The 27,943-nt window shown below is 45.0% G+C and overlaps 1 protein-coding gene across 6 annotated transcripts in view; it reads left to right on the top strand.

Annotated features, from left to right (window-relative positions):
* DCTN1 (dynactin subunit 1) overlaps positions 1-27,943 on the top strand; it is a 1,327,898-nt gene that overhangs the window by 590,454 nt on the left and 709,501 nt on the right. For all 6 annotated transcript variants that reach the window (XM_069632341.1, XM_069632339.1, XM_069632344.1 and 3 more), the window contains 2 exons: positions 6,257-6,454; positions 19,303-19,507. In XM_069632341.1, coding sequence (XP_069488442.1) covers positions 6,257-6,454; positions 19,303-19,507 — 403 coding nt within the window. The remainder of the gene's footprint in view (positions 1-6,256; positions 6,455-19,302; positions 19,508-27,943) is intronic.

The following is a 27,943-nucleotide window of genomic DNA, read 5'->3' as shown; positions in this document are numbered from 1 at the left end:
CTTCTGTGCCGGTCTGTGCTCTCCTGTTGCTTACAGCGGCTCTGCGTTTTGAAATCCTCGTTCGCGCGGCTGAGCTTCTGGCTCTGCACATTCGCCGTCCCTGCCGGATGCCTGGTGCTGCTCCTCCTTCCCTGAAACTGTCTCTCGACACCGGACCCTTCAGCTGGTTCGCTCCTTCCATGGCGTCCCGTCCTGCCTTCTGTCTCCTGATCGCTGCTCTGAACATCTGGTTCCTCCCTGGAGGCCTCAACATTAAGTTGAGTTCTTCCTCAGTTTGTATGCAACTATCAGGTCCATATCGACGAGACTGCACTTGCAGCTTGTGCGCAGTGATCTTCATTCCTCCCTGGTTCTTCCTCTTCTCAGTATTTTTACTGTTAGACTCCTGTATCTTGTTCTGCATCTTCTTAGTCCCATTTTAAGAGGATTTACATATACAGTTCCTGCTCTTCCCTGCTTTGATATGAATTTTGTGTTTTGCAAGTTCTACCTTACTGAACTACATGGATATTTGGTTAATTGTATCACCGTTTTAGGGTGAGAGGTTGAGGAAGGGGGTAGGTGGAATACTGCATTCTTGGTGGATGTTCCTCCCTTGTCCCATAGGGGTTTCCCCTCCCATGTGATCCTTCCCCAGTGCACCACCCACAGGGAGACTATTGGACTCTGGCTGCACCACCCTGGCCACTTGTGAAGGTTCCTCCTCCATGGAAGAAGGGACAACATCCACGGATTCGTCACAATGACCAAAATGCTGATGGCTGCTAAAGATCTGCCTTGTACATAAGATTGTCTGATGTATTTGTTTTGTAATGTAATTGTCCTGTTATGCTGGTGATTCAGTCCTCCTTAAGGACACTGAACAAACTTTTAAATTCAACCAGTGGCAGTAGAGGATTATTGTAACTAAAAATAAATGGCTAGCAACATAATGTACTAAACACAATGATGTTTGGAGGACAAAATGAAGGAAAAGGGATTGTGGTACATGTCTTGAGTAAGTGGCCAATCAAGCAAACGTGACCTTTATTGGGTTGATTCTTTCACAGAAAATAACTGAAATCCACATTAATCGACATCCTTTAAAGCAAATATGGGTGCATTCTACCCTATGATTAACCTATTTTGGGGTCTCCAAAGCACCTCAATGTTTTGCGCCCACCCCCTTTGCCCCCCACCAACCCCCACCTCGAGGGCTGTCTTTTTTGATTCTTTGCTTTCGTTTTGGAGACTATGGTGCTTCTCCTGAAGTCCCCTGCCATTATGTCCCTATATACCTTAAGGTACATGGTGCTCGATCGCCCCATAGGTGCTCAGTATCAAAGGTGGCTATCAGTGTTTGCGTGTATGCCCCAGGGTGATTCTATCACCCTACTCCAGTTTTAGGGAGTGGGTATAGGCCGCAATACTTAGATTTGGCTTCACCAAGGATTCAAGTAGTTTTACTACATTGGTAGCCCAATGTACCATTTTTGTAGCCATTGGGTTACCACTGGGATTTTTAAAATCCTGCTCTCAGCCATTTTGTCTTTCAAGGCTTCCTTTGTTGAGGGTGCCCACGAGGTAGACCCAAAATGCCCATTGTGACCAAGTGGGATCTTTGTGAGCCCACACAGGCATGCCTCCAAGTGGCCCTTATTGGTTTAGGCCAGTATAGGCCCCTAAGCTATTCCTCTCACCTCCTGTGGAGGGGATGGGGTGGAGTTTGGCTTATTGGCAGTTCTACTGACCAAATTGAACGGATGGCCATCTGATCCATTGCCACCAGCTTCTTTTAGCGATTGGCTGGTCGGCCTTTGGCCAGTCCCTTTGTGCAAGTGCAATTTAGGCCTTGGCATGCTCCTGCTTCTTTCTGTTGTTTTGTTACTGATAGGTGGCCAGTCTGCTGACACGCTGAAGGAGTTTTCCTGCACATTCTGCTGTTTTTGCAATTTAAAAAGCCCCCACTTGGCAATACTTGTTATTGTAGTGGTTTTGACATATTCCGGATTGGATTCTTTCCCACCAAAGGTGCTGTCAGGGCTTCCTTAAAACTCCTGTTGACTACCTATAGCTGCTGCCTCCAGCTCCCTACTCTGGAACCGTTTACTGGTCTGTTTCCCGACGCCTCCTGCAGGTTCCCACTATTTCCTGCTATCTGCTTAGCTGTGGGTCGCTGGTGGTGTCCAGAGATGCTGAGATGGAATCACCCGGCATACCTTCAGCTAAGGGCATCCATGTTCATCTTTTTGCATCAAGCCGCTGGGAGCAGATTTTGCGCGTCCCTACGTCTTTCTGTGGTGGTCCTCTCTGATGAAGACTTGCGAGTCGAAGTCATAGGAATAGCGTGTGATGTTTTTCCGGGTCACTGGCTCAGGGTGCAAGGCCCTGAACCAAAATCTGAAAGCTGCACCTGTGGAAAAGAGCAGTTAACTTACCTGATTGTTTTGTGCGGCTGTAGCTGTTTCCACTTAAAACTATGATTTGAGTACCTACTGTTTGCACCCTGGGGTGGGCGATTACTCACGATACACCACATCTAATGTCCCTCTGGTCCGAGGTAGAGATTCCTTAAAGGCAAGTCTTTACCGCAATTCCCATACAGTTCTATTTCGGGTCCTCCTCTGCATCACCTATTGGGGCTCCGGGTCAGTCTTGAGACCTCTGGAAAATTTGTTTGGTGACTACATTGGCCTTTTCTGTGGATGCTTGCTGCAGAATCCGTACCCGTGAGGTCAAACAACCTTACCACCACTAAAGCAGATGGCCTTGTAGAGTCTCTCATTGATTCCTATGGAACATTAAGCCTGTTTTGAAACTCGGCAATATTCAGGGGTGTTCATCTGCCCCTGTATATTGATCTGGAATCCAGTGAGCGCTTGACCTAGATGTATTATTTTTAGAAGTTACCTCCTGATTTAAAAAAAACAATGTTTAAGAATATTCTATAATGGGACTGTATGTTTAACATTGTTACTAAACCTAACAGTATTACTTTGTCCCTGAACTGTATTAATGAGGTAACTGTTGCTAAAATGTTAATAATATTGTGTCCTACGGTGTACGAATTATTGTGGATTACTGTTTTAGGCGTTATGGATTTGTAAGTTATTTTCCTGCTGGGAAAATTGTGAATTCCCTTTCTTGATCCTCTACCCTATCAAATGTGTTTTGTGCTGATCACCAGGTCTATGGTTCCACATAAAGTGCAGTTGGGTTGTGTCTTCAGGTGACTGTAAATTGTTGTGAAGGACAATAGGGGACCTGCCTGCTTGTTGGATATTATAGGACCTTGGCTCTCCCCACCAAACTGTTTTCTGTTGGTACTTACCTCTGGGAGTGGGCCCACATGTAGACATCAGGGTTTGGAGAGTCCTTGTATAGACATTACTGTTTTTATAATGTGTTATCTTTTTAATACTATGTATTAATACCGACGTACTTATTTGAACTGATATTTTTATATGTTTGACTTTAATAATGTGGGGCCTTTACTAGAGATATGTGGACCGATTGTATCTTTGTATTGACCTACTAAGAGCTGAGCTTTGTCAATCAGACCATGTTAGCTGCACTAAGAAAGGTTTAGATTCCCTGTCTTGTCAGGTGTGTTAGACTCCTCATTAGGGTTAAAGGATGTAGCATTCACAACAGAGTTTTCTCCAAAAACTGCCTTAAGTTCTGAGGCTCTGGGATCAGATGGACATTGTTAAAAGATATGAACCTGTGTTTTTTGGAAAAGGCTTTTCTTCTTACTCTAGGGATTACCAAGTGCTGCTTTGCAAGTTGATCTTGGTCTCACTATGTATTGAATAGAGTTTGTAACATCCAAATAAGATATGCTGTTAAACCAATATTCTCCTGTAATGATAATATGTTGTATAGGACTTGGAAGGAATATCTACCATCCCTCTGACCAGCTAAACCATTAAAGGTGCTTACGAGCAAATTACAAAACCTGATAGTTGTAGATATTTTAAAAGGTTAGACCTTCAAACTCAAATACCCTTCACTGCTCTTATGAACAGCCTATTTGAAAACCATATAGACAAAGACCAGACATTTGAGATTGCTCTTGAGAAACTGAGTTGTAATCCTCTGAACAGAGGGTTCCTCTGAAGCACCCCTGATGTGATGTTTAGCCCCTAATCTGGGAATCTGGGTCACACCAGTGACAAATGTAGCCATACGAGAGGGATCCTCAGTGATTTCCCGCTGGTGTGTTTAGCCTTGAAGTGGAGAACCTCGGTAGGACTGATACCTGAATTAGCTTTTCAATGGGATACTCTGGACAGGCCCTGATAACGTTGCACCCTTGCTAGAGAACATCTACGCAAACCTCAACAAGGTTAGCCTCTCAATGGGGAGCTAATGTTTTGTTGACAGGTTTAACCCCTTCTCGGGAAATCTCTGGGAACTCGCTGGTGTTCTTAGTTTCCTGCTGGGGTATCTCATGCACAAGCCTGTTGGTGCTGGGACTTGAAAACCCCTCCGATAACCTGAGCTCCCCAGGAAGATGTTTCGAGCGCAGAGTGACCTGAAAAGATCACTAACTGGATGCTGCTTTTTTTCTTCAATAAATTCTTTGGATGTTTGCCAGTTGTCTGAAGACGTCCTTACAGCAACTGGATCTTTAACAGAGTATCTGCAGAGTGCTTTGAAAGTGGCACAATAGAGGCAGGCGTCCCAACAGTGACAGATTGTTCAAACGCTGATGTGGCGCATGCTGCCAACGACTGGGGAGCGAAGCCATGGGAGGTTCTATGGGGGGTCAGGCCGTTGCCATGTATGCATTCTGAGTCGCATTGAATTGAAAATAAATGTTTTCGTGCTGCTCAAAAGCCCTCCCGTCCTGACCGCAAGGATGGAATGTCCCAAACGAATGGAGGAAAGGGAATGAGATACCCTCCTTGCAAACAGGAACTTGTGGGTGGCATTAATTCTCAGCCTTCATAAGATACCTTTTCTTCACATCAGTCCGGTTTAATGTGACTTCTTTATCCAGTCAGCCACATTTAATGTCCTTACCCTTTAACTGGGCCTTTATTGTTTGTGCAATGGTGAGTAGAACAACTTGTGGCCTCCAAACTCCCCTCCGAAGAGAAGCAGTGACAATACACTTGTAGAAATTCTTCACCTGATCTTACCAAAGCATCAGTAGCGGTGACCACAACCTCCCAGCACCATATACCAGTGCCAGGTTGCTGGGAGCCTGTGGTATTTCACTGTAGAACACAGAGAGGGGAATTTGCAGTCACTGAAATGCTTTATTTAATTTTGCTCCGTAGTGCACTTCATGCATTTACCGCTCATGCGCTCCTCGAAAGTTGAGTGTACGCACAGGAAAAGATGAACTATCTCTGTGCTTGCGGGCAATATGTGTGAAGTCACATGAATACCACACTTTCTCTAACACTCTGGGTTTGCTGTGCTTTCTGGAGCCCAGGTCTAGACTCTACACAATAGCTAGTGCTTAGCTGTTAGAAAATGAGAGGATTGGTCGCCAAAATCTGTAGGCGGTGGGGCTGCCTGAAAAGCAATGCTATCTAAATTCTTATGTTGGTAAGTCTGGGTTCATGGAAAAGAGTTGGTGTCCAAGACAGTGAGTGGTAGTGCCAAATCACTTGCATTTTACTAAATTTGCAGAGACCTTTTTTGCTTTATTTAAAATGTGTATATAGCGCAAACCATGCAGCAAGTTCAATCAAGCGCTTTACAATGTCAACAGACTTTAGCTTGGAAAAAGGCCTTAGATCCCATTCTTCCGTGGTGAGAATACAATGGACACTATTGCGAGTACATTTTCGATACTCTGTTACCTCCATATATAGGGCAGAGCTGCTGCTGGTACGTCCTTAATGCTGTGTGATGTCTGGCAGTGCACTGATTCTCAGAGGTAGGTATTGAGTAGACAATAGTTTTGATGTTCCATCTGCCACCTTGTTCTAATAGAAGTTCCCAGATGCTCTTCTATGTCTAGGCTTTTCTATATGAAAAACAAAAAGCTAATTGGCGGTTGTTGCGGCCTGAACAGATTTACTAATTCATGGACCTATTTAGGGAAATCTGCAGAAAGTGAAATTGAATTACATTGTTTTTTATTTTTAATCGATACCTTCATGTGTCAGGTTTAGATTGAAAGTAGCCTGCAGGCGGCAATGCTTAGAGTTAAAATGTTGAATCCTATTTTATGCAGTTACTTTAATGTTGCCACATAGCCAATTTTCATTGCTTTTATGTATCCGTGGGATTGATTGTCTTCCTCCTTTTTTTGTAGGAGGAAGAGAGTTTGCGGGCCCAAGTGAAGGACCTCGAGGAAAAACTGGAGACCTTGAAGATAAAGAGGAATGAGGACAAAGCAAAGCTGAAGGAGCTTGAAAAGTACAAAATACAACTGGAGCAGCTGCAGGAATGGAAGAGCAAAATCCAAGAGCAGCAGGCGGAACTGCAGAAGCAGCTGAAGGATGCGAAGAAGGTAATTTACATTTACTAGCACAGGGGGTGGGAACACATTTCTTTGCTATCCTTAATGTTAAATGTAAGTCTCTTTGGTAATTTGATTTTGTTTATGACTTGGTATGAAATATTTATTTAAAAATAGATGGCAGTTCATATAGCATAAAATGGGTTAACCATAGAATGTTTTGAAAACAGAAGTTCCAGCTTCCACCATGCAAGCGCCTGTATCTACATTGTAGGATATTCCTCCTAAGTGTAATTTTGCAGCATTGTGTATACCACTGCCAGAGACATTGAATGAAATGTCAGAACTCCAAATTATGATTTCATATTTTCTCTTCTTTAAACTAGCTTTGCATATTTCTTAGTTAAGTAAATAACCCTTTTACTTTGATAAAAATATCTATTGTTGAAAACATTACAACTTTGTGTCCGCCTCTCATTACTGACCCCTCACAGTGTGCACCTAACTGCATGCCTGACATGGCATACATAAATTCACAACGGTTTTTAAAATCTCTTACAACAGGGTTACTGCACCATTCACAATTGCACCATCTGCAAAAGTACATGTGTTTACCATCAAATAATTGTAGGATGCCTCTGTAATAGCATTTTCACTGCAGTTTAGTGTACCTACTTTTTAGGATCGCAGACGGCTTCCTTTAGGAAGATTATTTTCGTAATGTGTATATTATTGCAAACGCCAATCAACGTTAGTTGGCTTTTGTTTGATGTATCTGCATTCAGGATTTCATCAAGTAGTTTGGTTTTTTCGGGGCTTGTGACAATTCACAAGAGCTTGCCATTTCTCTGCAGAGGAGAGCCCTTCGCTATGAAGCTACGAAGTTGAGGTTGCTACCCAAAAGTCTCCTATGGCTGTTATCATGCGGGAGGACCACCTAGGGAGAGACTCCCTTATAAGGACTTCTGTACTGTGAATAACCTCCCTAAACTCGTTCCCTTACATCCCACGACCCTTGTTAACCATCCTAATAACCATCCTAAGAGTACTATTGTGTGCTCTTGTAAGATTTCTTCTGTTTCACCTGCAAGGTCCAACATAACTGTGACGAAGAAGCTGGGAAATATGAAAAATAACCTTGGGATGTATAGCCAAGACAGTGACGAGGTGGCATCAAGGAAGCATGATGATGACCTCAAAACGATTGGAAAGAGACTTTGAGGTAACGCGGGGACGGTCGCCGCTGTATAACGTAGAGATTGAAGAAGGGCTCAGACTCTGGGAACAGGCAGTTGGCCTGCAGCTGCAGCATGGGAGCCTAGCGTCCTGAGACACGGACCTGGGAGATTTGAATTCAGAGAAAAGGACTGCAGTCGGCCCTCGAGCGAGATAACCTCAAGCAGCAGGCGGAAGAGTCTCTCGGTGAGTCGGAATGGACCCGACTCCAACATCCACTGTAAGGTTGCCAGTGTTTGCTCGACCTCCGGGAGGTGGAACGAGTGGTGTAGAAACTGCACCGTAGACCGCTGCAAGCAGGTCAGTGCTGCAGAGCTGCACCTAAACAGGAACCATGGAAGAAAGACATGCAGAAGACTCATATGAGCGAGAAGCCAACCCAAGACCCCGTGAAGAACCAGAGACGCACTCCGACCACAGCCAAGGTAACGGGAGTTGTGGGAGACCTGGGTGGGGTCCGGCTGAATGTTCAAGTCAGATAAAGAGTCAAGTGTACTCGCGAGTGATCTCCCTCATCAGTGATATTCAGAGAAGAGCCAAGTGTTACTCAGCAGTGTACCCCCTTATCATAGTGATAAAAGACCATGAGTCCAGTATTCCTTGAAAATAGAAGTCGGCTTATTGGTGTGATAATCATGGAGGTAAAGATCAAGAGACTCGGAGGGATAGTCTCCTTAAATATCATGCCTACTTTCAAAGTAAAGAATACATCAAGAGTGAACTTCCTCTTCACAGTGGTGACAAGAGTCCTAAACATCAAGAGTGCCTCAGGAGTGAACTCCATCAAAGTAGGACATCCAACTTGCAGGAAAGAGATAAAAAGGACCAAGAGCTATTCAAGAGCAATCAACCCTGTAGTCAAGATACAAATTGCACTAAGAGGGTATCAACAGTAAGACGAAGATTTGAGAAAAGATTAACCACTTTGTTAATTAATCCTTGGCAGGAAGTGAAAGGACTTTTTAAAAAAGTGTTCAAGAGAATATAAAGAAAGAATCTTGAAAACGTCCCCAAATAGACCAGGATAAGGAACTCATTCTCCAGGTCCTAGTGCTTTTGATAGAACGGCCCCTTTCACAAGAGACTGCTATTGAATGAACCAAGAATGGATGATTTCACCAGGAGAAGGTGCTTTTGTTAAGAAGCTAGAACATTGAGTGGTTTAGTTCTTAGCGGCAGAGATCGAGTTGTTGGCTTGGACAGAGGACGGTACCTTTTTGTTTTGACTGGCATTCTGATGAGGACCTAAGTATTTTCTGTTGAGGCAGGAATAACCATTCTAGATATAGAGAAAGACAGGTTTACTTGCTTTGAGTTAATAATAAGTCTATTGCCAAAATGAGAACACCTTGTCAGCCTCCTTACTCTTATCACGCCACTGACTGCATAGGCAAAAACAATCAAAGTATTTCAAACAATGCGTTATATGTTTAAAAAAGGAAATCAGTATATATCAAGTTCTGCTTTGTCAAACAATAGAATCCACTGCCAGTTTAGCATATACCCAATACATGCAAATTGCTCACAGGCCAGGCCACGCCAGGCCACAGATTTCAGCCTAAGAAAGTAATTCAATGCTACTTTATGATAGTTTATTTATATTGCGCTCATACACCGGTTTTTCAGAGCACGAAACAGCTGACTAGCTTTAAAAGATTTTGTCAAAAAGTTATATTTATAAAAAGTGTAAATCATAGGGCTAAAAAACCATTCCGTTTTGTAGTGATGTCTTTAAATGTGCATGAATCCTAGAACAACCCAGCCATAACATTTTGAGTGAGCAAAAAGTATGGTTGTTGCAATTATTACATTGTATAGTGTTTTGCCCAAATTGAAAAAACAGTACTCCTATGTGGCACCATTTCAACTCCGTATTGAAAAGCTGAAAATCCCCTGTCACAATTGGAACATGTGCATACAGGTTCCCCACAGATCTCTGTATATCTCAAAGTTTATGTACATGGCCAAAGGGGATCAACCATACTAATAGTTCTTCCATCCCATGGCTATCCTAAGTGTTCTCTCAATTTATTCACCTCTCTGTTTTGTACAGTGCTCTGTTATTTAGTAACTATGTTTAAGCTATATTGCTATACATATACAAATGAATAAATATAAACCACTGCCCACTTTTCTCACCTAATTACTTCATCCATACCCTTGTTTTGCAAAACATAGGCTGAAACAGAACCCTCAAATCAGACCGCCCACTATCTCCTGAGACCCTTTAATCGGTAATCTTCCTGCTTCCACCCACTGCTTAGTGGCTCGCCCGATACCACCTGGCCCCTTCTGCTAAACTCCCTACCCATCCTAGTTTATTCAACTTCCACAGACGACCCTGACCTTCCCATCTGCTTGCCCCTGACTCCACCTGGGCCTCTAGCCCCTCCGGACCACCTGCTACCTCCTGGTCCCTCTCCCCAGTGGCATGTTTGTTATCACCTGCACCCTCCTGCCTGCTGGCCCCCGCCACCTCCAAGGCTCTTCATCTTTCACGCACTGCCCGCTACCTTTGGGACTTCAGCACTGTGATCTACCTGCTACCACCCGTGGACCCCTACCTCCAGGGTTCTTCATCTTCCTCGGGCCGCCTGCTACCATCTGACCTCTGTACTGTGGACTTCCTGCTACCACCTGAGCCCATTCTTTTTCTACGGTCTGCCTGTCACCACCTGGCCCTTCCCATCTGCTTGCCTTCCTACCACCTACTGGATTCCTCATCTTCCGTGGACCGTCTTAAGCAGAAACCTGTGCAGTTCCCTCTGGGACCACTGCAAAAGATTTAAGATTACAGGTGTTGGCAGTAAACCCACTTGGTAGCAGTCTGCACCACACAGATTCACTGTGGTAGCTGTGGCTGAGCAGTCAGACTTCCCTCAAGAAGAGTTAGGCAGTATATAGAGGATACAGGATAGGTACAGAGGCACAGTAGTACAAGCAAACACTGACCAGAGCTAGGTGTAAAAGTATATACTTATTTATTTTAAAGGCACACTCATAAATTACACTAGCACAGAAAAAGGTAAGTAAGTCAAAACACAGTCACTATTACTTATATGTACATCCCTAGTCATTTGTTGGACAAGTCTAAGTTAACACCACTTATTTCCAAACAGAGGTGAGCGCTTAACATCAGATGGCACTCCAACAAGTTATTAGAAAAGGGAGGGAAAAGACAGAAGTAATGAAAGCAGCAAGGTAAAACACTTTTCACATAAGGTTAGCAAAGGCAGTCAACTGTGGAACAAGGAGAATTGGTTTGTGGCCCGCTTTAGAGAAAGCCAGGCGAAAATATGCCCAAGATCACACAATGTCACAAGTCTTTGCAGGTGAGTAGAAAAGGTTTTACAGAGTTTTAGAAAAAGTTTAGTTAGGGTGTCCCAGGCTTACCCAGGGTCGAGAGCCGAGGGCTAAATCTACCCCGTACAATCGGTGGCAAGGGAAGCCAGGCGGAACACAGTACCTTTAAAAGTGGAAAGGATCCTCCAGCGGTGGTAGTTGTTCCTGGTAGTGGGTGCAAGTCGCGGCGTCGTCCAGAGGAAGAGGTGATCTCGACATGGAGGAAAGCTGCAGGTCGTTGCACTACCAGGGATGAGACCAGCCGTGGAGTTTTCCGGTCACAAAGGATTTTACCCCTCTTTTGCGGTTGAGGTAAAAAGTGGTATCCCGGTTGCCGAGGTGCTTGGCACAGGCAAGGCGGCCACGAGATGCTTCGGGACGGCGAAAAGAAGGCAGCAACTGGTTGTCCCCACCAGTTAAGGGAAAGAGACTCTCCGGCGGGAGATCTCCTCTGTCGTCGGTAAAAGTGGTGAGACGGTTCCGCAGGGCTTCACCGGTGGTGTCGTCTTGGCAGGTCGTCTCGGCTTCTCCCTCTTCGGCTTCTTAGGTCCTGTGGCGCGACTTCTGAAGAACCAGTCCCAAAAACCCTGCTTTCATGCAGCAAACCCCCATTCATACAGCCTAGCTGTCACTCAAACATTCTAAGTGGTGAGCGGGGTGGCTCACCACTTGGGCCAATCACACCAGAGTGCGACATGAGTTGGCAAGGCAACTCAGTCCAGGGTGCCTAAACCCCCTCCCACACCTCCTGTGGTACCCAGACAGAATGGCACCACTGTGGAGGGCTTCTGTGCAGAAGCCCGCCAAAAGTGGAACAAAGGCTCGATTCGGGTTCAGGGTTACTGAAGTGAACCTAGACGCCATTTTGGCGGCGAGTTCTGGCAAAAAATCCCAACCGGTGAATTTATATTAAATAAATAAACCGGCGGTATCTTTAACATTGCACCAAAAAGTGGTGCATTAAAAACAATGGGAAATCCCATTGGGAAATATTCCGGTGGAATATTTCCGTGGTATCCACTGCCACCAGCCAGAACTCGGCGAGGGGGGACGGGTCAGTACCCCCTCGACAACAGACCCAGGGGCAATCTAATTGCCCCTACCAGTACTTCCACAGTAAGATGGTTTGTACTGGTTAAGTTCCTAAGTTAAGACTAGTAAAGTCAATGGTGACTTTACAGACCCAGGGAGACAGTAGTCAGTCCCAGGGTGTGGAGTCTATGTTTGGGGGTCTCTATGACACCCCTGTGTTACTGCACTGAGGGTGCTGTGTAACACACATTCAAAAACCAATGATAGCCTAAGGGGAAAAATACCCCCTAGCCCATAAGCACATAGCAAGTCACAGTAACACTCTCAAATCAGGTCCAAGAGTGAGGGTAAAAGAGTCTCACTCTTGGCAGGAGAAAAAAATAAACCCCAAAAATCCAGCAAAGCTGCTGGGGGACTCACTAGGTTAGGAAATTCAGCCTAAACAGAGAATTCTCCCTAACACTGACCGCCTACTTCCACCTGAGATTTTCTGAACTGTGACCTCCTGCTACTATCTATTTCCCATCTTATCTCTGTGGCCCGCCGGTCACCACCTGGCCCTTCCTATCAGCGGACCTCCCTGCCACCTCCAAGATTCTTCATCCCCCATTGGCTACCATTGGCCCTTTCTGATCAGCGATCTGCTTGCTCCTACCTGAGCTCGCCTGACTGCTAACCCACCATCTCTAGGTCTCCTATTTCCCCTTACCCCCATCCAAACCCTCTGATCCGAGGTTCTCATACCCTGTCCTGATTGCTTTTTCTCCCCATTGACTCTTTCTTTCTTTCTTTCTTTCTTTCTTTCTTTCTTTCTTTCTTTCTTTCTTTCTTTCTTTCTTTCTTTCTTTCTTTCTTTCTTTCTTTCTTTCTTTCTTTCTTTCTTTCTTTCTTTCTTTCTTTCTTTCTTTCTTTCTTTCTTCCTTCTTCTATACACCTTCCCCCTTCTTTTCCTTTTACTCCCTCCTCATCACAGCTCACTCTGCTCCCCTCTGTCATGCCATTGCCAGACCTCTCTCTTCCCATCCTCATTACTCCTCCCCCTCCCACTTCCTTTCCATTCCCCTTTTCCTCAATGTCCATTCCCTTGCTCAACCCCCTCCCCCACTCTTCCCAACCCACGCCCACCCTCCCTCTTCAGCCTAACCTTATCTACCCCCCTATTGTCCAACCCTCTAGCCTCATCAACATTGCTCTCTGGAAAGCCAGATCCCTCTGCAATAAGACCGCAGCTGTCTTGGACATGTTCTTTTGTCTTAACCTTCATTTCCTATGTCTAACCGAAACCTGGATCCCCCTTCACAACTTTACTGTCCCTGCTTCTCTCACCACCTCCTCTTGCTTCTCTAATATCTCTCGTTCTTCTGGTCGTGGCGGTGGCATTGGCCTCCTCTTCCACCCTAAATACCTTTCTTCTACTTCTCCACTGCCTCTTCATACCTTCCCTTCCTTCAAATACCAATACAAATCATTTACTTCCCCTCACCCCCATTTCCTTTCTAATCATCTACTGACCTCCTGGCCCCCTTTCCTCCTTCTACGATGACCTCGACCACCTTCTCTTATCTCTCCCTCCCCTCTCACTGTACTTGGCGACTTCAATCTTCACCTCCCTACTCCCCCTCAATTTTCCCCTCTTCTCTCCATCCTTGACTCCTACCTTCCTCTCACTTCTTCTCCTACCCACTCTTCTGGCTCTGTTCATGATCTTATCTTTAACACTACCTACCTCTCCTCCACCGTCTCTACACTACCCAACTATCTCTCTGACCATGCTTTACTCTCCTTCTCCCTTACTCCCCTTCTCCTTTCTTCTGCTCCTGTACCCTCCCCTACCTCTTTCTCTTGACGTGACCTTTGCGACTTTAGTCCTTCTCTCTTTTTTGACACTTGCTCTTCCTCTCTTCACCCCCTTCCCTGATTACGTCTCTCACTCGGCCAATGATGCTCTAGCCACTCTTTCCTCCTCTGTCTTCTCCACCCTTGATCAACTTTACCCCCTCTCCTCCTTCCGTCCTACTTACAAACCCTCTCAACCTTGGCTCTCCCCTCAACTTCTCTCCATGTGGAGTCTCCTCCGTCGCCTCGAGCAACACTGGCTCAAATGTCCCTCGCTATCCAATCAAACCTCGTATTTCTCTTACCACTCTCTTGATGACTTCTGCCTCAGCTCTGCTAAATGTTCCTACTATTCTAACCTTCTCCACTTCCAAGCCTCTCACCCTCTGTAACGCTCACCTGATTCCCGTAGAGGCGCCGGTCTTGACTGGGCGTATACCGTATCTGCAAAGGTGATGTGTAACACACGGCTGGCTCTTTGGGCTGGACCTCTGTGCACTGTATGTCTGACTTGAAGGGTAAGATGTCTGCAGATAGAAAATATGGGATTAAAGAACTGGGTTATTGAATGTCTCTCTCTTCTTCCCTTCCTCTTCTCCTGTAGAACCCCAAAGGTTAACGCTCTCACCTTAGGTAAGTGAACGCCGTGCTCTCCATCTGCCTCGGGGCAGGGTGCTGTAACCAGTTTCTTCACTGGATAAGGGGAGCAGGCCTCTTGACTTCAGAGGACTGCTGTCCGTCGTTTACTGCACGAACGGTAAGTTTCGAGTAATTCTAATGTCTTTAAAGTCTTTAGTAATGATGTTTCTTGTTTTGCAGGGTTCCGGCGATGGCGGATGACGGGCTGAAGTGAGTTGAAGATGGAGCCCGTGTGATGAATAGAAGCGCCTGGAAGCACGTAAGTAAGCGCTTGTTGCCTGCTTCACGATGCGCTCTAACTGTCTTTTTATTTTGCAGGTACAAGTTCGGAGCGGCTGCAGGGTGCCGGAATACCCACTGGGTTAGATGTGGAAAGGAGTAATGGCACGTGAGTATTAAAGTTCCCCAATGTCTTTAAACGCACCTTGTTTTGTCTTTCAGATGCGGGATGCAGTGTGAAGACCTCCGGAGCGCACGAAGAGTAGGTAAGCCTTTGTCTTTCAGATGCCGGAATGCAGCGCGAGGCGTTGGTGACAGCCGATGGACCAGGTAAGTGAAGAGCTGTCACTGAAGACCGTAATGCTAACCTGTTCTTTCTTGTCTTTATAGGTGTTGCTGAAGACTGGATTCAGGATGGTAAGCCTTTTTCCTTAGGCCCAGGATCAGATGCAGAAGACACGATGAGCGTTCTGCTGCAGAGGATGCAGAATAACGCAAAGCAAGATTCATCCATCGGGTGTGGTTTAAATAGCCTCCTGTAGTGCTTAGGTGTCTCCTTCCACAGCCACGCCTAGGTAAGAAAAGAGTTCCTGCTTTCCAGAAGAGTTCCAGTGTTCTGAATCTAGGGAGTGGCTCCTGCCCCACCCAACAGGAAAAGTAGTTCCAAACAGAAGAGGATCAGAGGCTCAACTGGCAGGCAAGTAAGCAGCATGGTCTGCTGCAGGTAAGTCCACCCAAGCATTATGAGCCCGGCGCTTCCAGCGCTGGGACTGGGCATATTTATGAGCCTGGTGCCACTGGCGCCAGGACTGGGTCCAAAAGGTCCCAATTGGGACTGGTTGGTACTCGGAACCTGGGTTATGGATCTGCTTCCAAGGGAGTTGGGAAAACCCTGACCTTTTGGAAGCAGAGATCATGACACCCTCGCTGTATCTTTCAAACCCGCTCATCTTCTCTCCCCGCCTACCCCTGACCCCTCAACCACATACACCCTCTATCCTTCTGACTTTGCTGACTTCTTCTCCTACAAGATTCTCTCTCTTTGCCAAATTATTCTCTGCTCTCCTTCCATTTCCCCCTTCCACTTCCCCCCCTCTCCCCTTCATCTTGCATATCAGATTTCTCACCTGTCTCCCCTTCTGATGTGTCCCTTCTCCATTCCATGCCCATCCTGCGTCGGCCCCCACTGACCCTCTCCCCACCTTCCTTATCCCAAAGATCTACCCTCTTCTCATTCCTTACTTAACCTCCTTCAACATGTCTCTCCTCAGCTACCTTCCCCTCCGAATTCAAGCATGCTACCATTATACCTATTCTGAAGAAACTTCTGTCCAATCTCTCTACTCCTATTCCAAACTAAATTACTTGAACGCCGAGCCTACTCCCAGCTCTCAGCCTTTGTTTCTAACCTTTCTCTCCTTCCTTCCTCTCAATCTGGCTTCCGACCTAAACACTCCCCTGAAACTGCTCTCATTTATGTTCTCAACTCCCTCCTCTCTGCTCGGTACTATAAGCACTCCTTTGTCGTTGTCCTCCTCGACCTCTCCGCTGCCTTCGACACTGTCGATCACCCCTTACTTCTCAACACTCTTTCTTCCTTTGGTTTCAAAGGCTCTGTTCTCAACTGGCTCTCCTTTTACCTCTCCTCCCGCTCTTTTGCTTTATCCTGGGGCGGTCGTACCTCATCCACCCTCCCCTTGGATTACGGCATACCCCAAGGTTCGGTTCTTGGCCCTTTCCTATTCTCTCTTTACACCTCTCTTCTTTCCCCCATCATCTCTTCCTTCGGTATCTCTCACCATTTCTATGCTGATGATACCCAACTCATCCTTTCCTTCTCTTCCTTCTCTCCTGACCTTCACCTTAAATTCTCGTCCTCTCTTATTGCCATTAAAAATTGGATGTCATCCCACTTTCTTTCCCTCAACACCTATAAGACAGAAATCTTATTCTTTCCCTCCAACACACTTCCCCCTCCCTGTCCTCCACCTTTTGTTCACTTTTCCCCTCTAACCTCCCTATCTCTTCCCACGTTCGCAATCTAGGAATTCACTTTCACTCCTCCCTCTCCCGCCACATTTCTCTTCTCTCTCGCGCCTGTCACTACCTTCTCTTCAACATTCTTAAAGTCTGCTCATCTCTCACCTTCCATGCCACTAAACTTTTAATCTCCTCCCTCATCTTCTCTCGCCTCTTCTAATGCTCCTCTATCCTCTTTGGACTCCCTGCATCTCATCTCGCCCCTCTCAAATCCCTCTACCACTCAGCCATCCGTACCCTCTGTCTGCTTGCTCCTCACGACTCCATTTCTTCCTCGCTTTCTTACCTTGGTTGGCTTCCCTTTCACTCCCAACTTAAATTTAATTTCCTCTGTCTCGTCTTTAAATCTCTTCATGACCTCGCTCCCCCTTATCTCGCCTCTCTCTTTTCTTTCTACACCCCTTCCCGTTCACTTCAATCTGCTGATCTCTTCCTTCTCACCGTCCCCCCTTCCCCATGTGCCTCTTCCCGTTTCCACTCCTTTCTGCTCCTAGCCCACATACACTTGAACTCCCTCCCTCTCTATCTGCTCCAACCCCACCTTTTCCTCCTTCCATACTTCCTTGAAATCTCTCCTCCATTACCCACCCTGATACCCTCATCCCCTCTCACTTCTCTCTTCCCTCACATCTTCCCCCTACTCACCTTTCCTACCCGCTCCTTTCCCCTTACCCTTACCTCTCCCTCCTTACATCTTCACCCTAATGCCCTTTCTGTTTCCCTCCTCCTTCCCTTACTTACCCTCACAGGTTAATTGCTCTACCTACGGTTTTATTGGTTTGATTCAGGTCTTGTAAATTGCTTCTACTGTTATATATTTCTGTGTAACTTGTTGTTATAATGTAAAGCGCTTTTGGATTAAAGCGCTATATAAACAATAAATACAAATCATGTTTATTTACGTCCTGACATTGATAGCACTTGTCACGCATCTGTTTCGTTTTATAAGTGTAAGTGGACAAGCAACAGAACGCCGTACAGCTAGTAGTTTTCCACATTTACTTCAATGTAAAATGGCTGTTAGCGCTTGAATTCCTGTATTCAGACATGTAAGGAAGGCATGGTCTCAACAGTAAGACAGACACAAGTGACCACAGTTCAAGGGTGTTGATTGAACTTCAATTGGGTTTAAGAAAACGCCCATCTAATCCTAAATCTAAAGATGGGAGCAAGCAACAGCCATCAAATAATAACGCAGTCCTAGTGGTGTCTTGTCCAAGTAAAAGGGCTTATATTAATAAACCTATTGCCAATCCTCATCTATAAATCCAAATAGTGTGGGAAACAATGTTATGCAAAAGAAAAGTGTTCAGGCGAGCATATGTCAGGATATTCAAGCCGTAGACTTCCCTTGCCCACGTTTTCAGCACGGGACAAGGCGGCACACTCATGCTTAGCACAGTCTCTGGCTTCCTTAGCACGAGGGTGCAGTTCAGAACTTCAACATCTTGCCCTTCTTTGTCAACGGTTCTTTTCCATTCAAAGTCTCTTCTTTTAGAGAGCCTGATGCAACAAACAAGCAATAACCTTCTTTTCCTCTTCTGTATGTCACACGTACACAGTTTTCTGAGGTGATTTTGAAAACCAAGGTCTAAAAACAGCACTGCGCTCTAGGCAATAGATGACTCCTATTGACTGCTACAAATTCAGTTTGCAAGCTGAACAAAAGCAACCACCTGTGTAGATGTGTCACTGAATGCTAATATGTAACTTAAACTGTTCAGTGCTATTACTTTAATAAGAACGTTTAGTAATATACAGACTATAAAACATTCTTCCCTATTGCCTGTTATTCATACAAACTCTGTGTATTCAGGAATAATAACTCCACTTTCCAAAGGACACAATAGTAGCAATTCCGAAAACAAGTAATCCAATTCAGAATGAATACCGTATGGATTTAAATCAGAATATGAATTTTCATTTGTGAATGTTACTATCCATTGAAAAATCAAATCCTAATACAAATCAACATTGGCCTTCTATCATGACCTATGTCAACTTCGGCCTACATGTATTTCACACTCCTTGTGCTGAAAATTGCACAAAGTACATGCTTTTTTGGAATCCTTTCATTAAGTATATTTCTCTTGTTTTCATTCACGATTAGAAAGACCATCTGGATTATTCCCTTGTTTGCCATAATTATCAGATTATTTTCCTAGATGGACTACTTTATTTGGGGATATATTCTAAATTAAGCCAAATTTCCAGTTTTTCAAAGGGTAACTCAAGCTTGTATGCTGTGTGTGTTTGTGGCGGTTTGTAAACCGCTTATGTTTGTTGGTGTAACTAGTAGTTTGGGTTACCCTAACAAAAAGATATTTTGTGGTTATATTTCAATACAGCGGGGCATTTCTGAACTGAGGAACTAGAGGGAAATGTTCCGGGGTTCTCAGACAGCTTTGTTTTCAAAGTACAATGAGGCATAACTAACATGTTGACTGCTTGATATGAACCTTTGGAATAATACATCTTTTCCGTATTAACTTCCAACCACAAACCAAATACAAATGTTGTTCTGAAGAAAGTATCTTTTTTTCTTGGGTATATAGGAAGCCAAAGAAGCCATTGAAGCTAAGGATCGCTACATGGAAGAAATGGCTGACACTGCAGATGCCATTGAAATGGCAACTCTGGACAAGGAAATGGCTGAGGAACGGGGCGAGTCTCTCCAACAAGAAGTTGATTCACTGAAGGAGAAGGTGGAGGAGCTCACAATGGATCTTGAAATTCTTAAACATGAAATCGAAGAAAAAGGTAATACTTTCAGATATGGTAACAGCTACCATTAATATCCACTAAGGATCAGAACCTTTTTTTTTTTTACACATTGGGATTGGGAGAAGATCTGTAGCAATGATGTACTCTTCCCACAGCAGTAGTAGTGTTGTAAAAAACATTTGGATAGTTTGGCATTACTTCCAGAGACCATCTTCTGCATGCGTATGTTTTAGTAATATAGAATTTTTAGGGGCTGGATATCGAGAACTGAATTGCCCTTCCTTCAACTTTCATAGTTAGGCTAAACAATTTGTTATATGGAGAATTACACTTGAATGGCTCTTATGGATCATTTGTGAGTTCATTGCAGTGCAAGAGTAAGATTTGAGGGAACATTATTTAGTTCACTGTTGCTGCAAATGAGCAATCTGTCTGGTAAAGGCTCCTTAGCACTATAGTAGGGGTAAAGGTTTCATGTTGCAAGCTACTTCTTACCACCTGAGTTCTACGCATACACTTAGAAGACCATTTCTTACTTGCATTTATCACTGACCAGTGGCTAATAGCGAGTTCAGATTTTGCACGCTGAGTATAGGAAGCCCGGCTTTATTTTTTACATCTTCAGAAAACATTTGTTAAACCAATCTGCATGTGTCAAAATGATCTCCATGGCTACTCTGTATAAATCAAAAATACTTTTGTTGCCAAACTATAAATTCATCTTGAAGTGTATAGACTGTTCTTTCCGTCCTCACCTAGTGGTAACAATGGCTGAACAGTCATGGAGATCATTATCAGAGCAAAAGGAGATGGCTAGCTACAGTTTAACAGATATAACATTCAATAAGGGAGTTTTCACGCAACGATGCACTGGAAACAGTTCTTTATCTCTCTGATCCTTTGAAGTCTGGTGCCCTTAGACAATGGTTGAGCTTTGTCGTCAAACTGTTCTTGGCAAGATGTAGCAGAAGGCCTTCCTTGCAGTCCTGTTTGGTTTTAGCATTGTCTTATCATGCGCCAGAATTTCGTTCAATGGTTTGACATAGTACGGGTGCGAACTCCCAGGTTAAGTAGGGAATTGGTAGCCCGGTTGCAAACTCTGCTTCTTGTCATGATAGTGCCTCCTTTTAGGGATGGTCTTATACTAAATGACACCCCAGATAAAAAAGAATCATGATGGCCATATATTTTTGTTCTGAAGGGACGTGGCTTTTGCAGTGACTGGATTTTGTCAAATCATAATTCTTCACTTTTTTGTTACACATCAAGATAACCTCATTCCCAAACATGTCTATTTTGGATGGCATGGGTCGAGCTCAACTCTTCAGACTAATCTGTCCTGAATCATGCCCCATAACAGAATAGCTCCTTCTTACTTTTGGCTATTCAGCTGTGCTGTAAGCATTGCCTATAAGCTGAAACTATTGCAATGGGGAGTGGAGATCGAAAGATGGGACAATAATAGTGGCACCATCTGTGGGTCTTTCTAGTGCCACTTGCCGCTCATCGACTAATGCTCCCCCTTGCCCAAAACACACCCACCTTGAGTCTCTTTTAAGCAATTTTCAGGAATGTAATTGCTTAAATGTAGCTGTTAACCAGCTTCTGGTGTAGTAAAAAATATCTTATTTCAAGTATGCTTACTACCACTTGATTAATAAGCAGATTAGTGTCCTGTTCCTTGCAATGAATTCCAGCTAGTTTTGCATTCTATAAAATACAAATAATACTTTTTTGGGAAGACCAAGATCTTTAGTTGGTCTAGACGTTGATGTGTCTTCGGGATAAGTTTTACATTTTAGCCCCTAGGTTTACGGATTGGCTTTTTACAGATCAGGTTAATTTTGAAAGCTAGAGAGAAGTCCAGTATGACACCTAGGTTCCTGGCGTTGATGGCTGGTGGGGGTGAGGGCCAAGTGTAAATGAATATATCAGAAGAGATCCAGTAACACTCGGTTCGCTCATGACTGCATAGTTTGTCTGTTTGCCTAGCTAACTGTCCTTTTTAACTAGTGGATAGTGTGCTTGTTCTACTATTTAGATGGTAGATAGTAGCTCTGCTGGAGAAACTGACACAGATCCTATTAGCATCAACAATTTCACTTCAGGAAAGGAGATGTTTTTTTGTTTTAGATGGATTTTTGCCATCTGCCTAGCCAACTGTCCTTTTTAACTAGTGGATAGTGTGCTTGTTCTACTATTTAGATGGTAGATAGTAGCTCTGCTGGAGAAACTGACACAGATCCTATTAGCATCAACAATTTCACTTCAGTAAAGGAGATGTTTTTTTGTTTTAGATGGATTTTTGCCATCTTTCGTGAGCATGAGAACTATACCTCAAAGGACCAAATGATTTTATTTACTTGCCCAGCCTGCATCTATTAAACAATGCACTAATTGCAAAGATTTGACACCTAAATATTTTAATTTGGAGCTTAATGGTTTGCTGATGCTATTTATTGTGCTGCCTCAGAATGAATGCAAAACAAAACCTGTTATACCCCCTCACCCGCCAAATTCTAAAATGCAAGTTTTCCCCTTTTTTGCTGTAACCAAAGCACTGGTTTTCCCACCAAAGTCCCCTAAGAGTTTTATTTTTTCCTGTACTGATTCACCAACCTTTTTTCCCCTAGTAGGTGCCACCCAGAGGCCTCACTAGGAATACACCCATGTGTGCTGTACCTCCCGATCTACATTTGAATTTCTGGTGCTTTAAAGGTATCCTGTAGTTTACTGCCCAAGTAACTTTGCTCTGGTAGTACATTATAAGTTGCCCTGGTATTTGCAAGTAAATTATAATTTTTGGAAGTTATTTCTGCTTTATTTGCGAATGAATGGTGTGAGAATGCTAGTGGCATTATTCTTGGAGATTTTAACAGTGAATGGCTGCCGATCGGGCAGTGTGGCACTTCCTTATTGGTAAGAGAAAGATGGCTGCACATTAGAGAAGAATTTAAGCTTTGAGGCCTGTCTTTGATAAATAGGGATGTTATGGCCGATATTCCCCCCAAATTTACCGGTGCTGGTACACTTTCTAAATCAACCTTAGATTATATGTTCAGCGTTTTCAGTACTTTATATGGAAACAAGTGATCATTGTCTTTTAGCCCTTTCGTTAGATCTGGACTTGTACTGGTGTCAAATGTATGCCCCTATCTTATCATGGAGGTACATCCTAGGGACCACAAGTTGATATGGAATCCAGCACTAGCTTGCATTTTTAATAATGTAATTTTGTTTGGTGAATCTATATCTAGATATTTGTGTTTTACCCTTTTTCTATGACCTTCCCGTTCAAAAACTACTTTAGAATGGATTTGTTCTGAAAGAAACTCGATCTTTTCAATTTAAAACAAATATTGAGAAATATTCTTTTGATTCTGAAGTAAGAAAAGTGCTCTTGCATAGGTCACCAACTAATTTAAATAAAAGTGACCCTTATTGTAAATCCGAAGCCCTTGGGTTGAAAACAAGTTATAGAAATTGGATAAAGGGACACCGGGCCATTCTCTTTATAACTGATGCCGAAGCCATGCTGGCAGCAGTGGTCAAGAAAGATGTTGCAACCTTTTGACGTTTGCTGAAGGCTCCTGATACACAAAGGTCAATACTGTTTTAATGTTTTTCTGTCCTAAAAAAATGTGCAAATGGTTTGTATTTAACCAATAAGCACAATAAAAACATTTTTTTTTTTTTTTAAAAGTCCCGTCAGTCTCAACCAGTTGATCTTCATGCAAAAGTGAGAAAAGAAATCTTACCTTTGTGTTATGATAACAAATGGTCGGGCTCTGTAGTGATGAATTATGCTGAAATTAAATAGTTAATTTTGAGGTCGAAACAATTGAATGCACCGGACCATGATGGGCTTGCCAATGCTACATCGAAGTCCAATGTCTCTCTATGGTCAGCAATTCTTTAGGGCCTCTTTACAAATATTCGATTTAGGCAATATGACCCGTGGTGAGGGGCCATCGCCAGTCGGATAATGCCCCTGGGGCCATAACTGGTCTGGTTCGAGAAACAGCGATGCAACCGTTTCTAGACATGAGAAAAAAAAGCAAAGAAAATGGCCGCTATGGAACGGGGAGAAGGGACTTGCATGTAGTCCCTTCTCCCTTTTCATGGTGGCCAGTCGGATGCTGCAGAGGTAGGAGTCTTCTTGGGCAGGTAAAGCCTGGCGAGGGCCAATGATCTTGCGTTTTACCATCTCATTGACACTCGCCGGGTACTAATGAATACTATTACAATTACAGGTTCTTGGAGAAGGCCAAAAAAGAACATGGGACCATTAGGTCTTTAGGGCACATTGCAGGCAAATGCTATGAACAGAGGGATTTTCCCGTAACTAGATGTAGTTTTCACTCCCAATATTTCCAAAACAGGGCAACTTCTCAGTCCACATACATAACAGCCACAATGCGGCCAGACAAACCGAAAGATTCAAATAGAATGATTCATTGATGGTGGTGACTTGCCTCGAGGCGGCCGAGGTCTCATTACCGTAGTCACATTTTTGAGGATTCTCCTAGCTCAACACAAGTCTGGCACAAATCATCTTGCCCCCTACAGTCACTAAGGAGTCTTTTGTTAGGATTAATCTTGTGCAACAAAATGGCGGGCTGAGCAGATGCAACAAGCAAAGGCTCCCGACCGGTCACTTTATTGGGAACAAAATCCTCCCCCAAAACACTGTCACACGTCAGCAAGAAGCTGTCATCTGGAAGTGGACAGGGGAGAGATAATGACTGGCCCTGAAAAGTGAAGAGGAGTCGCTCGGAAGAGCCTGTAAATTAGAGGCTGGTGGAGGCAGAGGGGCGAAGAGAAGGGCGACTGCAAAGGACTGCAAGGCATAGACACCCGAAGTTTGCTCAGGGTGACAGTGGTGGTGCACAGCGAACATAGAAACTGGTTTGAAGGCGGGGATCGGTGCTGTGCATTGTATCAGCAGGAGAAATCTTGGGTCCGGTGAATGTAGACGGACCAGCTGCACAAGTGATCGTAGGCGGGCTACGGAGGCTGTCCTGGCCGACCAAGATGGTGCCATAGCCACCAAGAGGTCCGTGGGGGATATGGAGACTGTCCCATAGAGCTCGCCCGATATGGGCCCAGCCGAGGCGAGAAGTCGGACGTAGAGGGGAAAATGCCTAGTCCCCTTCTGCCCCCGTGTGAGTGCCCCATTAGCTTCACAAACACCATAGTTGAGGTCCTGGATGCATCGAGGTTTGGCCGGGCATGGGAGTGCTGCGGGGTGATGCAGAGGCTCCGGATGGTGTGGTCGAGCCATGGCCGTGAGGAGGTACCAGAGAGGAAGACAAAGAGGCGTTCCCACCCCGGTTTATTTTGGACTAGCCTGACAAACCACTGGTTCCAGAGAAGTAGTGGTGTGCCAAGGATTGAACTGCCCCAGCCAGCATGAGCTCCATTGTTTCGAAGCTGAGTTCTCGGAGCAGTTCCGCTTATTATCAATTTGCCTATGCTTACAGCAATCAGCAATCTGGCAAAGCGTCAAAGTATTCTTGGTTCTGGAAGGTGGGTGGGAGGAGGGGAGCAGTCCCGGTTAACAGAGTGAGGGCACACCTCTCCCAAGAAGTCGGTGAATAGCCCTGCCCATATGAAACCCTGTGTGTGCGTTGATTGCAGGGGCAGGCCGGGCCTCATCATGGGGGTCTGACTAGAGCAGAAACACAGAATTACCACAACCAAGAGGCTCATGTGGTGCCTGTGGCAGAGAGCACTGTAGGCCCTTGGAAATGTACCTTTATTCAGAGAGCCTTGAGAGAAAACCCTTATTGCACAGCCAGCTACAGTGGAAATTTGAAGAGTGCTAGGAGACTGTGACAATGGAATATCCGTCAAATGTGCCCTCATTGATGTGTGGACTCTTTTCGCATGCTCTGTAGAAGTGTTACTCCCTCCTGAGTCGCCTTCCTCTGCTGCTGAAGCAGCAAAATACCCATGTAGTGACCTGTGTGGTGTCTTGCAGCCGATTAGTCTGCGCCTGTCTTGCTTCTAGGCCACCTGGGAGTTCATCGTGAATTGTGCATTTCTCCTGCCCTCCCCCCAGCCCTCCCCTTCCATCCATCTGCCCCCTCCCTCCATGGAGCTCTCCATTTCACCTATTTACTCTTCTGCTACTCTATCTCCTTTCCTACCTCTCTTTCAAAATTTTGAAAAAAATTCAAGAATGTTCTCCTGGTCTCCAACCCAGGCCTGCCCCTTGCTGACACCTACGTCAACACTTCTTCCAGGCACGCTGTCAGTGACCTCCTCTTTGTCGCTCCTTCTCCAGACCCAATGACTCCCCATATGGTCTCAGTCCTTTCCACTTTCTCTTCTTCACCAGTTAATAGTGGTGCCAGATGGGAAGTATTCACACTTCCAATCTTCTAGATGCATCATTAATGTCTACCAGAATGGCCCAGGACTCACAGCCCACCCTCCTCCTTCTCGATAGGTGTCTTCCGTCACTCATCAACTTCCTCGCTTCTCCTGCCACTCCTCCATCTGCCATCCCCCTGGCCCTTTATCCACCACCAACACCGGGTGTACCACATCCCTGTACCCCCTCCTCAGAAGACCTTCAAAGTGGCAACCAGCTTCACCTAGCTACCCTCAACTTGCGTTCTGCCGTTAAAAAATCCTATGACATCTGTTTCCTTCTTGAAGACTTTGACCTTGACGCTCTTGCTCTCACTGAGACGCGTTTCACTGCCAGTTCTGTCACTGCTTTTGACACACTACTCCCTGAGGGTTACAAGATCCTCTCTAAGCTCAGGCCTAACCGGTCTGTGGGCGGAGTGGCCATGATCTTCTCGGAATGGGAACCCTGCTACTATCATTCCCACTCAGACTTACTCTTCGTTCAAATGCCTCGTCTGCAGGCTTAGTGGCTCTCCAACCTCTCGTTGACTCTTGCCGCCATCTAAAGGAGCCCTGTTCAGTTAGCCCTATCCCTCTTCGTCCGAGTGGTCTGACCTGACTTCTTCTCGCCTCCACCTCTAAGCTTCTCCTCTGAGACTTTAATATTCACCTCGACGCTCCTGATTTGTCCACTGAACTCTTCTGCAGCCTCTGTGACTTTCTTTCCCTCACCATTCATCCCTACGGTCTGATGCACTCAGCCGGACATACCTTGGATGCTCTCATCTCAACAGACATCCCCATTTCTAATCCTAGCATTACACCTCTCTCCTGGTCTGACCATGCTCTCCTGTCCTCTCACATGGATCTCTTTGGTCCCCCGGCTAAGCCTCTGCCTGCACTGCCAGTCTCCTTCTCCGTCATTCGACTGACCATCATTCGATCGATGAAGTGAGTGCCAGTTGCTGCTTTTACCGCCACTTTCATTCCCCCTCCCACTCCTGCTTCTGACACCCACACAGACTCTGCCCTTGCTAATCTTCACCTCTCTATCACCAACACCATGGACATCCTTGCCCCCGTCATGAGGATCCGCATCAAGCCTGCCGCCAAGTGCAACACTAGGTATGACTCTGACCTAGCCTCTCTGAAACGCAATTGCAGAGTTACTGAGTGGGCATCAAGTACATCCTCTGACAGACTGGCCTGCCGCTTGCTCCAAAGGCAATACAGACTCCATCTGCTCTGAGAAGAGGGCCCATTTCCAAGCCTGCATCTCTGGGGCCACTGTTAACGGGGTCAAACTGTTTAAAATCTGCAAGGCACTCGCCAATCCTACTGTAGTCTCCACTTCTACCCTGCCATCCCTGCCCCTCTGTACTTCACTGGCCTCCCACTTCTTAACCAAAACTCAGGACATCCTGTCTTCACTCTCCTCCCCTCACTTCCCAGCTCTCAGGCCTCCCTTGGCCCCCCACTACCCTTCCCTCCTACTCTCCTCTTTATCACCCATAGCACCGGATGAGGACTCTAGACAAGTGCTGTTAGGCAGAATCCTGTGCAGTTCCCTTAGGGAGCATTACAGAAGATTAAGACTGCAGGTATGAGCAATAAATCCCTTTTGGGATCAGTCTGTACCACAAAGATCTAGTTGGTAGCTGTGGCTAAACAGTCAGACTTATATCAAGAGGGAGATGAGCAGTATTCAGGGTTTACACAATAGGACCACAATACTAGGGTACAAGGAAACATTGACCAAAGCTTTGTATTAAAAAGAATATATATATTTATGTTACACACTTCTAGTTCAACACATTAATGACAGTTATTAAAGCAGGTAAAAATCAGTCAAGAAAAGTATACACAACTCGTTAAATTGTAGACAAGTTTGAGCAAGAGTGAAAACTGAGCAAAATGGCACAGTGAAAACCAAACACAAATGGCACTCTAGCAATTTCTCACAAGGGAGGAAAAGCACAGGTTGTACAGGAATATCTTCTTACACACCCTAGCAACACTTCCCATAAGTTTGTGAACAAGTTTACGCAAGGCAGTACTTTAGTTTGTATAATATTTAAATGAAAACCGAGCAAAATGGCACTTCACAAGTTT

This window comes from Ambystoma mexicanum, chromosome 6q (genome assembly GCF_040938575.1).
Source record: "Ambystoma mexicanum isolate Mex_15411 chromosome 6q, UKY_AmexF1_1, whole genome shotgun sequence".
NCBI lineage: Eukaryota > Metazoa > Chordata > Amphibia > Caudata > Ambystomatidae > Ambystoma > Ambystoma mexicanum.
The sequence above is the reverse complement of the archived record's forward strand: the minus strand, read 5'-3'. Positions and strand labels throughout refer to the sequence as shown.